General features: G+C 32.6%; 1 protein-coding gene across 1 annotated transcript in view; it reads left to right on the forward strand.

The window, feature by feature from the left end:
• The window catches only part of LOC129222468 (lachesin-like), a 56263-nt gene that overhangs the window by 19088 nt on the left and 18967 nt on the right, over positions 1–18208 (forward strand). Inside the window, exons 3-7 of the mRNA XM_054856982.1 lie at positions 5178–5385; positions 7417–7572; positions 10039–10167; positions 11952–12245; positions 15751–15816. Of these exons, the coding sequence (XP_054712957.1) occupies positions 5178–5385; positions 7417–7572; positions 10039–10167; positions 11952–12245; positions 15751–15816 (853 nt within the window). The remainder of the gene's footprint in view (positions 1–5177; positions 5386–7416; positions 7573–10038; positions 10168–11951; positions 12246–15750; positions 15817–18208) is intronic.

Here is an 18208-nt window from a genome sequence, read left to right on the forward strand (position 1 = left end):
TGAAAATGTCCACTTCTATCCCTTTGCTTGCTTCTCCTTGTCTTCTATCAAGTATCAATTTTCTAAACAGCTCTCTTGTATTTAAGGGGAGTTGATACCCTAAAGTTTTATTAAAAAATAAGTGTTTAGTTTTTATGCATTCCAAATATACAAATGAAGAGCTTCGAAGAGGCACCACTTTCGTGTTTCTACGTAAGTTAAATGTAACAGCTTAATAAAAAGTAAAATTTCTATATTTTGATTTAAATGTCTTTAATGTAAGTCTAAAGTACCCAAATGTCAATTCCTGATTTGTTTCCACCATAAGTAAAAAAAAAGCAAAAATTATTGCTTAGCAAACAAACAATAAGTTCACATTTTTAATGCTTTTCTTTCAAAATATTAAAGAATTTTTGTAAAAAAAAAAACATTTAAAATTTATTTTTATTAAGAAATAGTTAAAATAACTATTTTTAAATTTGTCTCCAGCGGTAGTGTCATTTCCTCACAAAAGTCAATTTCCTTCCCAAAATTGAGACGAAATACTTTTTTTAGTGCTAAGTGTAGTAATTTACAGTTGGAAACATAGAAAAATATTGCACCGTATATGCGTCTTTAATTTTTCAGAAATTTATCTATATGAATGCATAAAACCAGATAAAGTTTTTTGCAACCGTCATTCCCTCACATCTGTTTTTATAGAAAAAGAAAATAAATAATGCATAAAAACTGAATACTTATAAGTTACTTCCTCCTTTAAGAATATCTGTATACGAATAGTTTCAAATATCAGCTAAGCATGACTACTAGAATCCACTTTAAAAGTTCAAAATGACTGTTTTTTGAGAATTGCCAAACGTCAAATAGCAGCAAAATGGGGTGGTTTCCTTCAGTCAAAAGTACTACTTTTAGTCATTGAAATAGATAGAATAAGCAAAAAAATCACATAGACCCAGAAAATACTTTTATTTTCCCAACAGTTTTTTTTTTAAATTAATTTTTTAAAATGTCCGATTTTTCAAACAAGGCGTGGTCTTTATAACGTCACAAATGATGCAATTTGGCGCATCTTTCTACTACGTTCCACGTTATGATAATCAAGCAGCGAATTAAAACTTCGCTCTACGCTTGCTATCAACCATATCGTTGCCAATACACATGAGTAAAGATGCGAATTAAATATTTTGTTCTGTGAATGGCAACATTGAATGGCATTTCATCATTTGTGATGTCACACGACAGAAGTGTAAACAATGAGAGCGCACCGATTTAAGTATTTTTTTAAAAATATTAAACTTAAATAAAAAATGGTCAGATCCTATGTTTTTAAGCATGTTCTTGGAAACGACCCCATTGCAGATTTCTGCAGACATGGCATTACAAGGAAGGCTTTTTTCAATGCAAAAGAAATGAGCTTACGGATGGAAAGTCATCCGACAAAGGAATTACCATTCATTGCATCATTCTTATCATTCTTTGCATAGATAAGCTAACTTCTGCATTGAAGATGATGTTCCTTCTAACGCCAATAGACGTGTCTGTAGTAATCTTCAATTAGTGCTATTTGACGTTGTTATTTTATACGTTACATTTTATGCACAAAGGCATTTATTCAACCAAGTATCAAGGTTTATTATAACTCAAATACGCTGAAATTAATAACAATATCAGAGTATTTAAAAGTGGTACAACACAGTAGTTATACCTGTTGGTAAATTTATTTGGCACAAACAAGCTACTGTGAAATACACCGCCAGCTCAGTCATTTCCAGCCGAGGACTGCAGTTTCGTACTTATTAGCACTCATCAGCCCGGCATAGGAAAGTGACTGAGCTGGAGATGGAAAACCTCTTAAGGAAGCCAAGAGTGAAAAACAAACTGGTAGCTAATATAGAATTAGCGTAGACCAGACGAGTGACCGAAGCAATGGTTCAGTTCAACTCGAGTATTGAAGGCAAGGCATGGTATATTCAGTAACTTTATCGCCCAATAGCCACGGCCAAAGCAGAAAATACATGAAATACCATACCATGCCTTGTCTTCAATCCTCGAGTTTAACCGAACCATTGCTTCGGTCACTCGTCTGGTCTGCGCTAATTCTATATTAGTTACCAGTTTGTTTGGCACTCTTGGATTTCTTAAGAGGTTTTCCATCTTAAGCTCAGTCACTTTCCTATGCCGGGCTGATGAGTGCTAATAAGCACGAAACTGCAGTCATCGGCTGGAAATGACTGAGCTGGCGGTGTATTTCAAGTATTTCTGCTTTAGCCCTGGCTATTGGGCGGTAATTTACTGGATATACCATAAGCAACTGTGTTAATTTTCGGTTTGACAAAAGTGTTTAAGTTGATACAAATGCATTTGTTTTAGCGATATTGAGTTTTAAGAAAAATCCATAACAAAGAGATTTTCTCATGAATCATGATACTATTTCTAAGTCCCTCAAACTTTTATTCCATTTTTTGTCTCTTTTAATAACTTTTTTTTTACTTATCTTCGCATACAGATGAAAATATTAATCCTCACGGCCTTCATTAGATATTTAAGCTTGTTTCCGGAAACATTTTTAATCATACCAGCGGGAATTATTAGAATTCTTGATTTGCTTCACGAGTTTAATCCTATTACAATAATAGCATTTTGAAAGAACTGTTAATGGAATTTTTAACTTGGGAAAATTTGTTCATTATACCGACCTCACCAGGAAAAGTAGCCAATAATTGATTCAGAAAAAGGATTCATATCCATGCATTTCTTATGTACATATTTTATTTTATTTTTTCAAACTAATATGATAAAGTGTTTTAAAAAAAAGGATAATACCCTTAAAATTACATTATCTAACTATAAATGTATCAGTTTATGAATTCTCTACTGTTTTCTAGAACTAAAATGCAGTGACAAATTAAAATCCCCCCCCCCCCAAAAAAAAATAATTACTTTAAGATTTATATTATTTAAATAAATCATTAAACAAGACAGCGTGACGACTTAGTTAATGCTTTCAGATGACGGAGTATGCACAAAAATAAACTTTTTCAATGGGGTCGTTTCCAAAATTTTAAAAGTATTTTTTTTTCTGAAAGAACATGCTTAAAAACAAAGGATCTGACCATTTTTTAAATAATTTGCTTAAGTTTAATATTTTTAAGAAAATCCTTAAATCGTTGGGTGGGGGTCGGGACTTTGTATTTTTTTAGTGTATACTTTATTTGCTAACATCCTGCAAAAATTCAGCTTTCCCTAAATTAGTTGCGACAAAGCCTATTTTTTTACCTTTATTGACTGAGCTATTGAGTGAATCACTACCAATTAGGGAGCAGTGGCGGGGGGAAGCAGTTGTCATATTTAAATTCAGGTGGTCATTTCACATAAGAATCAATAAGAATACTGTAAACTGGGGCTACGTGAACCCGAAATTTCATACTTTTTGGGAGCTTTACACAGAATACTTTGTTAAACCCATTATATGAACTAATAACCTTGTATTTACCACTTTTCAAACGTTCTGCTACCACCTTAACCCTTTTTTAAATAACAATGTTAACTCTTTATGTTTTCTTTCAAATTTTAAAAATCGGGTTCAAGTTTTAAATGAAGGCTCCTTGAACCCACTCAGCAAATGCATTAGAAAAAACTGTAAAACAGGTGGTGGTATGAAGAAAGACCAACGATTCTGAAAAATAAACTCAAAACGTACATTCTAGTGAGCAAATTAGTTTTATAAATTGCAAACTATTTATATAAATTAATATAAAATCAACACATACATAAAAACATCGTTTTAGGCAAACATAATTTCTGAAGTAGAAACATAATCTAACTACAGTTAAAACCAATTGAAATGCTCGTTATTTAAACATTAGAAAGAAAGAAAACCCCTCAATTTGCTGGTTTGGGTTATTTTTTTTATCTCTGATAGGATTATTAGATGCCTGCTCTCTTTAGCTACTAAATACTACAGGATGCCCAGGATTGTTTTATGAATGATCTTTTAATTTCCATTTTAGAGTTGATATACTTAAGTCAAAATGGGCTGATTCCACTCTCTAAGACATTTCTCCAGAATTAGTTGAATCTGGACACATAATTGCATTTTTTCCTTTAAATAATCCACATTATTTCCGAATTCAAGGGGTTCTCTTTTACATTCGGACCCTTTTTATCCCCAGATCTGCTAAAAACGGGTATAAATAGTAACTACCTTCTTTATTTTAAAAGATTACAAACCTTACTTAACATAATTTAGTAATGAAATGTGGTTTGGGGCTGTTTGAACGCTGGGTTCAAGCAGCCCCATTTTAAGGCAACTAGTGCATTTTTACTAACTTATATTAGTTACTATGTTAAGTATATAGCTATAATCTTAAAACACTGTTATGTTATTGAGAAATAGAATGCAAACATAAAACTATTTTGACCTTGATGATGTCAGATGTCTCCATGAATTTACATGTGAATGATTTCAGACACCAAAAACAACTGTTTAGACAACTTGCAATCATAACCTCAATCAGGAAAAGGCGGGAATAGCAGAAACTTTGTTTCATGCTCCAGCCTCTGCCTAGTACTGCTATCTGTCATGGAGAAAGTTTTTTAAGTCTATACATTGAGTTACATAGGACCAGGACAGATTTTAAACATTTTTTTTCGCATAGGTTCAAGTAGCCCCTGGAAGCTCAAGTAGCCCCATTTTACGGTATCGATATCGTAAAACAGTTCACACAACTATTGCTTAAAACGCTAGCGCCTTGAATAATCGGAGCAAAACATGTTGCGCAATAATCTGGGGTTAAATTTCGTTTAATATACCTATTACGTAGCTCCGTTAAAAGTTGGTAATTTGATGTCTTTATCGTAATTTCAAAGGTCATATTGAATAACATCTAGCTCTTAACGTCTGATCAGGATTATAACTGTCAAAAAGATTGCAATTCGTGATTATCACTTATACATTACATTAAGACAAGATTAACCATTTTTGTCTTGTCAAAAACCTAGAACTCGTCATAAAATGTATTTCTCGTATGCAAAACTCTTATATATGTATAATAATCAGTGAATATAATTACCGTATAAGTTTGTAATTTGGAAGTTACAAGCATGCTTCAATTACTCGTTTAAATTATAGAGTTGTCTCTTGTAGTTTTCTTTATAAAATATAGTTATGATATTATTTTTCTTCCTTTTTATAATAGGTGGCATGGATACATACAGATAGGCACACTTTACTAACACTGCACGACCGAGTTATCACAAAAAATTCCAGGTACAGGATCACGCACAATAACTACCGCACGTGGTGGCTGACCATACAAGATGTCAAAGAAGATGACTCTGGCCACTACATGTGTCAGATAAACACGTCGCCTATGATTCATTTAGTAGGCATCATACAGGTGGTCGGTAAGCATTAGTCAAACTGTTCGTTTCATTATGTTGCTGAAGATAAAAATTAGTAATTCGCTTTGCTTGCTTTTAAGAAAATTTAGTTGTACTAAAAGAAAAACGAGTTGATGTGTGCATCACATGACTTCCTTTTGCGTCAATTTAATGATAGTTAAGCCTTGGATTAAGCAAAGAAACACTTTAAATGTTTTTACCCAAAGTTTGTTGCGAACCGAAGCAAAAAAACGTTTATACAGATTAATTTTCCTAATATTGGACATTTTAATTTGATTCGATGGCCAACTCTCCTTGAATGGGCATGACAGATACCAGAACAACAGACACATTAGCAAATTATATCGCGAAGGCAGGACCTCAAAAAACTCTTAGTGACAAGCCGCCTCTTTTTTTATAAATATAAACACTAATCTCGTTTGCGTTTCTTTCTTTCTTTTTTTCTTTCTTTTTTTTAATGCTGAAATTTCTCTTTCTGTAAGCCTTATAGATTTGTTTGGGTTGAATTCCGAAATAAAGCCATATGACACATTTAGAAACGCGTAAAAATATTTTTTTTTTTTTTTAAATCTAACTAGTATATTCAAAATTAGTTACTCGCTATTTTTAGTATCAAGATTACTGGTTCTTTATTTATTTTTATTCAAAAAGAAAATAAGCTTTACTGTTTTAAAAGCAACACACAATTTGTAGTTTTATCGATACAACTGCAAAACTTAAATGGATCACAAGTACACAGTAATATTTTCTTAACATTACGTATGATACAAGAGACTAACATTTATGAAGACAAATAATTACAGTTGTACTATAGCAATGATTTATAAGCATTATTTACGTTTTTTGAGGAAAAAATATTCATTTTAGCAGGTACGCAATAAAGTGTCTGTTTATTTCTCAGTTTTGGGCTACTACCTCACATTCGTTTCTTTTAGTTCGTCGCATAGTTAGCTATTAAAAAAACCATTTGGTCTATAAATAGTTATTATCACATATTGTTTGCCTTTCAAAATAAATCTAATCGATTTTACATCAATTGGTTTTCTTCAGCATTTGTAGAACAATTAGAAAAGGTTTCTAGTAACGAGTAGAACCCCTATAACTGGAGAGGCCGACGCATCCGCCATTTTGGAGGAAGCGTACAACAGAGAAAGCAACCTTTATTGGCAATCATTCGCCAAACAGGGAACGAAAGAGTCGGAAGGCGAAGGTGAACATTGGCGAAATTTTGGAAACAGTTGGCGTCGTTTCCAGGCTGCTAGTCACTTCACGGGCTGTTAATTATTCATTTTTTCTTTCTGCATCTGCTGGAAATCTGAAGAGCTGAAATCCTTTTTTGGAGCTATTTGCACAACTAACTGCCGAACAACCATCACCAATTCAACACATGCTAAAGATATGTAAACATCAGCAGCAATGCCATCGCTACGAAGCACTGGATCAAGTTTGATCCAAAATGGCGGATGCGTCGGCTCCTCCTCTATAGGGGCCTTAGTAGCAAGGATTCAAGCACTATTCACTTTTAAAATGTGTAATTAAAGATACATTACAAAACATTTATGTAAGATTTTCCAATCATTAATTTATTTAGTTCAACTGCAAGATTTGACCTGTTCATGAATATTTTATTCAGATTTATTAATACTATTATTAAATATTTACCTTAAAAGTACTTTTACAACTAAAAGTATGACTCTAATGAAAAATCTTGCTTTAAAAAGTACATAAAATTAAGTTACCTTCTTTTTATTGGTTGTCATTTTTATTACATAGATGCTTATACTTATAATAATGTTTAGCGTATATTACTTCCACTATCATCATGTTTTTAGGTTGCATTTTAAAAGTTTCGTATTTTCAGCTTTTTTGTCCGGCTGTTAAACGATGTCTGTCATAACCAATAACCAAATATACCGAAAATATAGTTTTACGACATTATTAAAAAAAATAAACAGTAGAGAAGCAAGTCTAGTTATTTTTTTAACTACATGGAAGTTTATTTTTTTGTTTTTAATATAAAACTTGTACTTCTAGTTCCTCCAAAACTTATCGAAAACATGACAAGCTCGGACACAGATGTCCGTGAAGGAACAGATGTGTCTCTGAAATGCCATGCGTCTGGTTCTCCACCCCCACAGATCAAGTGGCGGAGAGAAGACGATAAAGACATCACTCTTGGAACGAAGAAAGGTGAGATATTAACATTTTTATGAAGCGGAGAAAATTCCATGGTGAGGAACTTAACAAAATGATTAAAAAGTATTGCAGTGGTTTGTTAAGAAAGTAGTTATTTATATTTTCTGGGAATTCCCTTTTTAAACTTGTTTCTTCGTATTTTTGATACAGTATGTATTTTTGATGTATTTTTGAACGTTTAAACAACCTTTAGTTCATTTCATGCAAGTGTAATGAGAAAAAGAAAAAAAATATGAGGAGTTATCAGGACTGCGGAGTCAGAGTCAGATTAAAAGAGTCGGGGTCAGACTGATTTTGGAGTAAAGGAATAGGAGTCGGACTGTTTTTGTAGTAAAGGAATCTTAGTCGGACTATTTTTGGAGTAAAGATATCACAGTTGGAATCTGAAGTCAAAAGCTTAGAATTCCAAGAGGAATCAGAGGTGGTCATTTTTTCACAAAGGTAGCGCTTGCGGGATCGGAGTCAGAATCGAAGATTAATAGTTGGACTGATTTCGGTGTAAAAGAGTCAGAGTCGGAGACTGGAGTCGAAGGATTGAAATTCCAAGAGTCAGAGTCGGTCGTTTTCCCACAAAGCCAGCGCTTGCAGAATGGGAGTCAGAGTGCTTCCGGAGTAAAAGAGTCGGAGTCGTAGGCTTTGCAGTTCCCAGACTCGGAATTTGAGCCGGAGTCGGTTATTTTCGCTCCATTTCCGCAGCCTTGGCAGTGATAACGATTATTTTTCATTATTAGAGCATGATGAATCCATGGTTCGTAAAAAAAAATAAGTTAAAATTCAACTGGTACCTACTTGTGTAACAAAAGCTAATGCAGCAAAGAGTCAGTGTATCGCAAAAAAAGACAATAAGGTAAAATTATTTTCAAATAAAAAAAACGACTTCAAAAAACAAAGAGGAACCAAAAAGTAAAAAATAATTGGGTATATGATTTTCTACCCGAACTTATAAATCAAATTTGTAAGTCCAGTACAAAAATCAACTAAACTGAACACCCAATTAAAGTAAACAATGATTTTATTTACTATACGATGCATTATTTAAATACCTAACTAATTATATATGATCTCTTAATTTTTAATAATCATTTGAAGTCGGGGCCTCCTATAAACTATTACCTAACGTACCCGAGTAAATTTAGTTTTAAAGACTTTCGCGTGTTGTTAAATTAGTGTTTAACTCAGGATTCGGTGAGTTGTCGGCTACGTTAGGTAGTAGTTTATAGGAGGCCCCGACTTCAAAAGGCTATTAAAAATTCAGAGATCGTATATAGTTAGTTAGGTATTTAAAATAATTCATCGTTTTGTAATTAAAATCAGGCCCAAAGCGCGTAGGTTTTCGAAGAACAATCGAAAAATTGTAGTTTTTGGAATTTTATCGCAACAATTTTGGTTTTATATCCTAGCAGGGTTTTTAAACTTCAAAATAAAAAAGTGATTTTTGTATTATTTCAAACCCAATGTTTATTTATTATCAAACTTTACAAACATAAGCAAAACCCGCTTTGCCCTAAAAGGGATTCTAAAGCGGGTAAGCTTAACTAATTGTGATTTGGTTCATTTGCCACGCAAATGTGAAGTTATAAGTGATTAAAATAGTTGACTAGCTACCTGCTATCATAAAAAAATACATAAAACAGTTGTACTTATCCAATTTAAAGTCAGCACATTTTCGTTTATAAAACGTAAAGAAATAACTGATTAAATTAATACACTAACTAATTAATTGCCCCCCTGTTATACTTATCTTATTGAAATAGAAAATCTAAGTCAGCACATGATTTAAGAAATTATAAATAAATATATGATTAAATCCCATACCCGCTTTGCCCGAAGGCACGTTTTTTACTTTGATAACTATAACCTTAAATTTTAAAAAGAAACAAACGAAATGACTATCGTTGTTTGTAGTTGGATGGTGTCAGAATAACGTAATACTACTGAAAAAAAAAAAAAAAAATAGCAGTTCTTCAACTTATCACAAGTTACAAAACTCCATTTTATATCTATATCTCTCTCTCTCTCTCTTTATATATATATATATATATATATATATATATATATATATATATATATATATATATATATATATATATATATATATATATATATATATATATATATATATATATATATATATATATATATATATATATATATATATATATATATATATATATATATATATATAGCCTGTTTGCAGCACAACACTTCACTGCTGCATCGCTGGGATTGATGAAAACTAAACTCGGGGATGTTCATGTAAACACGACATACATATGCATCGCCGCTTACACATCATTAGGAGGCATACGAAGGCCATTAATAATAATAAGAATAATGAGGATAAAAAATAAGAAATTTGATTTCCTTCGTTTTTGAAAATGACAGAATGAAAATGAATAGTATGTAACCATTTTTTAGATATTTTTGTTTTAAATATTATAACACTTTATTTCTTTTCAGTACCAAGTGTTGAAGGCTCATATCTTAACATAACGAAAACTAGTCGTCTTCATATGGCTGCTTATCTGTGTATCGCAACGAATGGTGTACAACCAGCAGTTAGCAAAAGAATCATGCTCAACGTAAATTGTAAGCATTCTAAGTCTGATAACCACTTTTTGTTGAATCAATCTGGATTTCAGTTTATTAAATGGATAGCATATGTGATACTCAGCGATGTTTCTTTGAGACATTGGCTATCAGATATAATATCCTATGTTTCAACGATTGCCCTGTGTTGAGTATTTGCAATTTTTTCCCGGCAGTCAAAGTGTTAAAAGGTGTTACACTACATCCACACCAGGGATTCGCGAAAAACCGGTGCTGTGGTACCCTGCGGTATTGCCAAAGATTCATGGTATCAATATCAATGCGTATACATTGTTATTGTTTTTTCCTCATGTTCTAGCCGCTATCCTAGACCAGGTCCACGAGTGCAAAAACCTTCAAAAAGTCGAACACCAGAAGAGGACTAGAATAAATGTCCTCCCTGGTAAGGCCAGCGCAGTTCAACAGATGTTCTGGGGAGGCCTGCTGTGAGTTGCATTTGGGACACATCAAATATAATTTTTGCCCCTTATCAAAAGAAAGGCTCTTGATATGACCACTTGCAAGTCTACTAATAGCTGACTGGGCTGAGTATACATTATAGAGATAGACTAGGGTGCAGAGAGAAAATTGTTATTCTTCAAAGGGTGCCTCAAATAACTAGTTTGAGAACCCTTAATCTGGTCGATTAGGAATCCTATAGCATTCCTAGTTTAAAAATGATTTCATCTTTTGACATGCGCTTCTGGTTGAATTTTCCTCGATCTCTAAAATAGCAGTCTGTGATACGACACCTCTCTTTCAGTGTTACCATTTTTCAGCAGTAGTACACGTGATCTCACGTTAGATCCGCGGAGGTGGATTCATTCATATATCTAATCCACGTTATGCGTAAGAGATGCAAAACATTTTAGATGAAGTTAGTAGTTGTGAAGATTGTTCGTACAGTTACACAATGAATGTTCTAGGGATGATAAGGGCTGAATCATTCCTGAAAATATAAAGTAATATACTAATGGTTATGGTGCTGTCGAAATGTTTCTGTAATGTGCTGTTTTCAATTTTTTGGCATCAAGATTTTCTCTACACATCAATTAACTGCCTTAAAATCAGTAAGAAATAATAGATTAGATTTACTATTAGTGGTGAAACATTTACTGCAATATGCGATTTTTCTCGAGAAATCTTATGGATCCAGCAAAATTTCCTCGAAAAAGGCACATTTCAATTTGAAATTCAAACCCAATGTCTGCCCGCAGGCTACGTTCCCATAGAACTACAGGTCAACCGCAGTTGGTTGATCACATGTCAGTGAAAGACGTAAGTGGTGTTTAACCGGTGGTTAACCAACCAATGCTCTATTGAAACCTCTTGATTAATAACGCGGTAACTTGTGCAAACGAATAACTGGCAGGCAAAAAATATTTATTATTGGTCACAAAGGTCACGTCGTTCAATCAACGAGCTTTAATTGCGATCGACCGGTGGATCAACCGGTGAGGCTATTGGAACTACTCCGGCATTAACCAGTTAACCGGTAATTTTATTGGATCGCTACTGGTTAGTTTGTAGTTATCCGAGGTGGACCGGTAGCCGTATGCGAACATAGCCTTAGTTACACGAGTTTTCTAAAATCAGCGCGATCTCAGGGATCTCCAGTTTCCTGTTATGTCCTACTTTTTCACTTCCCCTGTTACTACGGGTTAAGAAAACGTAATGCTTCTTTTGAATTTTTATGTATTCTCCGCAAAACAAGAATGCGTCACAACTCTTTGATAAAACTACTTTTTCTATGACCTATGTGCATTTATCCTTTTTTTCCTCAGTTGCTCCAATGATATGGATTCCCAACCAGTTAGTCGGTGCGGCCTTAGGAGCGGACGTCACACTAGATTGCAATCTGGAATCACATCCAAAATCTGTTACGTATTGGACCAGAGACGGTGGGGGTGTAATGATTCTTTCCAACACGAAGTATAACAGTCTGTTGATTGACACAGGTCTTTACAAGGTGCAGATGAGCCTCAGGATCAAAACCCTCCGTCCCGAGGATTTCGGATCGTATACTTGTGTTGCAAAGAACTCCCTCGGAGAAACAGAAGGCACAATTCGCTTATACGGTAAGATGAGAATATATTTTTTTACCAAGCAAATGCATACAATTCTCTGTGTTATACGATATAAAATTGTGGTAGTTCTTTGAGAGCAGGGGGGGGGGACTCAGCACATACCCGGAAGCAGATTGTTTACCATCAGTTAGAGGCTAAAATTAATAACCACCATAAAACTATTTTTGAAAGAAAAAAAATAGTGATAGAACTGAAATTGCAGTTAAAAAATGCTCTATAGGTGAAAAAAAAAAAGTTTTATTCTTCAAACGCCGCCGTTAATACTTTTAAAGAAAATGATTTAAGCTGGCGTAAAAATGAAAAGTAAAATTATGTGTTGACATACTTCCCTCATATTTTTCAGAAAAACCGCTCAAAGTTAGAAACGAAACATTTATACCGTTACAAAAAAATATGCTGTCATCCGTTTAAATGTTTCAAAAAATACGTTTAAAGGTATTTTTGGTGGTGTTCGAAGAATACATTTTTTTTTCATTTTTAGAACAATTTTAGCTGCACTTTTTAAGTCAGTTACATTTTTTTACTCATAAATAGTTTTGTTTCATTCTTTTACTAAACTGATAATATTTATGTCTACTAACTAATAGCTTTTATTATCATAATAAATCGTTCATCACAATGAATCTTACCAATGAAATTCATTTTATTTATTTATTTATTTTTTTTTGGTATTTTTATTTCTTGTTTGTAACGATTGTAATCTTCATCTATTTAATTAAAATGTTTATCAATATGAAATTTTAAATTTTCTTTTTTTAAATGTATATTAAAGGGAAGAAATAACATCTTATTACTTTAATCTTAATTCTTAATTTTTAAATTTTCTATTCATATATACTACTATTCAAAAACTAATTAGTAGAAATTTATGCTTTTTTTATATAAACATTTCTTTTAAAGCCGAAGTAATTTCTGTTTAGTAGCATTTAAAGTCTTTGGGGTAACAAGTAATGGTAAAACGACCATAACAACGTAAAAGCATACGCATTTAAAAAAAATCTATTTAATTCACTTAAGTATTCTTTAAAAAAATATTTTTAAAAAAATCCCTTAGGTACTGAAAAGAAGTTTAAATTAAAGTTATAAAGGAAAACATCTCTTTTTCACTTTAACAATGCTCTTAAACTGTCCCGTTACTGCTACTTTTCCACTTAACGTAATTTTTTAGTTAGTCGTTTTTTTTGCGTTACTTCAAATGAGTACTGAAATACATATCCTTACATAAAATAGTGCCACAACTTTCTTTAAACACAGAAATATAATTTCCACAGTTTGTATGGTGGTATGCTTCGAGCAAAGGAATAAACATACTTTTTATTTTCCAAAACATACCTCACTTCACAAAACGTGACATGAATTGGGGCTAAATTTCAAAATGCAAAATATTAAATCAAAAAATGTAAATTGCATGCGTGTAAACTAAGCAAAACTTCGCCTTTGATGTGTACTAGTAACTAAAGCTGCATACCAATTGTACGTGTCAGACCGAAATGCATTCCCTCATGCAAGGGGAAGTGAAAAATTTTGGGGTTTCTGTTTCAGGTGTTTTATGCATATTTAGATCTCATATGTAAAGATATGTGAGAAACGTTATGGCATATTGAACAAGACTAAGAACTTAAGATCAAAACGAAGAGCTATGTTTTTATCACTTGTTTTCTATCAAAATTGTTACTCCACAAGCTACTTTTACGTTGCTTAATTAAAATACAGAGAAAAGAAATGCTTTTTTACTTCCTTTTACAAAAAAGGAAGTATTGTATTCGCGAAAAAATTTTCACTCAAAATTCGGCCTTAATTTTCATTTTTCTCACCTCCGAATGAATGTTGAGGGGGTTTTTTTCCGACCCCACCACGCGTGGATATATGCCTAGGAGCCTACAGACACCAAAAATATCCATTTTGACGACCCCCCCCCGAGTTAATTACAACGAATTTTCTCGTGACGTCCGTATGTACGTATGTATTTGCGTATGTGCGTATGTGTTTATGTGTGTATGTGTGTATGTATCTTGCCTACCTTAGAAACAGTTTGTCCTAGAAAGTTGAAATTTTGTACGTAAACTCCTAGTGAGGTCTAGTTGTGCACCTTCCCCTTTGGTTACATTCGGATGTTCCTAAGGGTGTCTTTTGTACCTTTTAGGGGGAAATCATTGTTAATTCCGATGCAAACTCAAGTTGTGTTATAATTTGTCGGACACTTGGCGATATATCGCCAGTCTTTTGGTCGCCAAGTTTTGGGGAAATGACATTAAATTGGAGTAAAAGGAAGTCATGTGATGCACACATCAGCTCGTTTTTTTTTTTTTTTTTTTTTCATTTGTAAATTGTTCTAACATTCCGCTCATTCCAATTTCCGATGCTCCTAAATATACGTTTAACTTAATGTAGTTTCCTTTTCTCGGGTTATTTTTACTTGTTCTAATTTGACTTTGACATCTATATTCAAAATAAATAATTAATTAATAATTTAAAGCTTCTTATTTTTTGACTCATATTTCGGGGCAAATCAATGTTAACTTCGTCCAAGATATTTTCCCCTGGGCATATCTCGATACCATAAATACATGAATATTTTGCGTCACTTGGCATGAATTTTGGAGACTATTTCAATAACTGTTTATTCCTTTATTGTAGGCGTTTAAAGAAGTTTCGTAGTCGCAAAAGTTTTAAAACGGAAATTATCACCGATATAACGCTGGTTTTGGGGCAATGAAGATCGAATTTCTGTATAAAATAGACTGCAATTTGACATAATGTCATACATTGGAGACAATTTTGCAGCAAAACCAATGAGTCAGTTTGCCTAAGTTGGATGCATTTTGCAGAACGTTAGTTGAACATTTAAAACATGGTCGATATTTTTACATTTTCTATTTATAAAATTGTTTTTCCTACTATGGTTCCCAACAAACTGGAAAATGTAATAGGATGATCCAAAATTTAAAATATTTTATTCAAATTGCTGCCTTAAGTCCACTAAACAAAGAAAATTACCAATAAAAGATTTCGATTAATTATAATTTTTAGGGATCACGATGTTTAATGTTTTAAGCTTTGTTTCCGTTTGTAAAAATTTGCTGTTCATATGTCACATTGAAACAAATCAATTACTTCCTGTACTTAACTAAAATTATAAAGAGATATCTTATGCGCTTCTTGTATTGGTTCTGCGGAACTGAGAAATAATTTCCATGCTCAAAATGAGCAGCTGATGGCCAATCATGCTGCAGGAAAAGCCCAAATTCGCAAGAAAAATACAAAAAAAAAAAAACCTTACGGCGTAAGTAAATTACTGATTTTCTTTTTCTCGGCTAACATGGACTGTATGTAGTTTCTGCAAGAGTTTTTCGATAAATTTTTTTGAAAAGGTGTAGTATTTTATTTATACATGTTATTTCTTTTAACGCAAAAAAAAAAAAAAAAATTAATGATTCTCACAGAAGCACATATTATATCTAATGAACTAACAAACTTCTGTTTTGCTCTTTTACAGAAATACCAAAACCACATTCTTCTACATACCCAACAAGAGGAGGTTTGGCTAGTAGCAGAGCCGATGGTACTGAAACATTGTTATTCTTTCTTCTTCTTCTTTCTTACTTTCTTTCTTCTTCTTCTTCTTCTTTTTTTTTTTTTTTTTTTTTTTTTGTTGTAATTGTGTAGTCTAAATAGCTATTGAATAGCAGTAACGCAATTTTATTTTCAGCAATTTTTCATACCTTTAAAAATTAATACCTGAATCATAAAAATTTAAAACGCTTTTCTTGATATGTGTGCATTAGCAAAAAGGAGAGAGAACTAAAGTGAGTCTGCTTCATTTTTAGGGAGGGAAGGGGGGGAGAGATTTAACCGAAAAAAAAGGTGAACAAGCACAGTAAATAAGTCTTCCAAATCGATGAGGAACTACATAATTTCCCAGGAGTTTCCTGTCTAAATTTGTGTAGAAGTTCTTCGATGTTGCCGATTCGGCAAAACGAAAAAAAAACAAAATTTTTGAAACTTTATTTTTTAACAAAAATAGCAAATTGCTCATTCACTGAGTGTGCTCTGTCACGGGTTCGTCTACATTATTTCATACTATATTTAAAATGGTTGTTGGAATTGAAAAAATGGATTTTGCATAATCCCCCCCCCCCCCCCTCAGTAATTGACAGGTCACCAGTGATTGTCACTTCCAACAAAAATGTCCTAAAATAAGATTCGTATCCAACCTTTTAAAAGTAGAAGGCTATATACCAAATGAATGTACATTTACTTTAAAGATCATAACTTCAATTCATGTTACTAAATAGTAACAGTACATAGGAAAGAGAAACAATTGTGGCTTGTGTCAAATCAGCCATTTTTCTTGCAAAAGCTTCTTCTCCGGCTTAAGGGAAGCGTGCGCATCAGTCCATTAAAATCTGACTTGAAATACATTTTAAACTTTCGTTGTCAAAAGTTTTATTTGGTTAAAAGGTGTTACTTTGAGCGGGTAGAAATATATTTTTGTCCCTTTTTGGATTTTTGAAATAATGATGGATGCCATTGGTGCTTCACTTTTGCTAGTCTCCAGTAATTGGCACATGTGCCTATAAACACTAATTTGCTGTGCAATATGTCACTAGTTTGACTTCTGATACTTTTGCAGCAACTATGTTATATGTGTTGTATTATTGATTTGCATCCTAAAGAATATACCTTTACATTTTTAAGAGAAACAATTTAAAAAAAAAAAGTTTGACCATCAGTCAAATATTGCGACCGTAGAGAATCGGTTCATTTTTTACAGTCCCTTAGAATCATCGGGTCAATGTTCCTTTTTCTGTGGAAACAGCTATAATTCGTAAAATCGAAACTGCATACCGACTAATAAAACAGCAATAATTTCGATTTTCGCTGTTTCATTTTTTTTTCATACAACACTCCAAAACTTATTTTTATTTCTCTAAAATACTTTTTCAACATCAATATGAGTGATTTAATATCAATTTATGGGAAATTACCTACTTTAAATTCACGTTAATTATGTTTCTTACGATGACAAAATTTGTATGTAATCTAAAAGTGAAAAATTAAGTGATTTTCAGTTCTATTAACATGTGCGAATTACTGGATCCCAAGGTGCCATACACTAGTGTATCAGTTGACAATTACTGGTGATTTTGGTAGGTTTTCATATGTATATTTTTAAAATTATCAATTCAAAGATTTTTTGATTTTAGCGAACTAAATAAATGCACAAATGCGCATTTTTAATACAAAAATATTTGCAAGTAAATCTTTCTTTTCTAAGCAAAGAAAACAGAAGTAAGTTTACGGACAAACTCTTAAAGTGCCAATTACTTTGGTCCTTAACCTACAGTGAACTTTTCAATTAAAAAGCACAGAAGGAACTGGACGTTTTGTTCTTTAAATAGAGGTGTCTCTTCCAGGGAGAGATACTTGTTTACGTATGTGATATAGTTCTTAAAAAATTTACGTATTTTATAAAATTATTCTTAACTTTTAAGATTAAATACTGGAAATGTTACATATTTAGCACTAAATATACGAGTAGTTCAGATTTTTTTACATTAAATACATTCCTTCTTTCAAAAACTTAGATTTAATCAAAAATTTAGTGACGGCAAAATTTTGTAACTTACAAGAAATATTTTAAGGCATAATGGGGTCGTTTCCAAAATTTTAAAAGTATTTTTTTCTGAAAAAGCATGCTTAAAAACATAGAATCTGACCATTTTTTAAAAAATGTATTTAAGTTTAATAGTTAAAACAAATTACTTAATTCGGTGCGCTTTCAGTGTTTACATTTCTGTCGTGTGACATCACAAATGATGAAAGGCCATTCAATGTTGCCATTCATAGAACGAAATATTTAATTCGTATCTTTACTCACGTGTATTGGCAACGATATGGTGGATAGCAAGCGTAAAGTGCTATTTTAATTTGTTTCCTGATTATCATAACGT

Source organism: Uloborus diversus, chromosome 5 (genome assembly GCF_026930045.1).
Source record: "Uloborus diversus isolate 005 chromosome 5, Udiv.v.3.1, whole genome shotgun sequence".
Taxonomy (NCBI): domain Eukaryota; kingdom Metazoa; phylum Arthropoda; class Arachnida; order Araneae; family Uloboridae; genus Uloborus; species Uloborus diversus.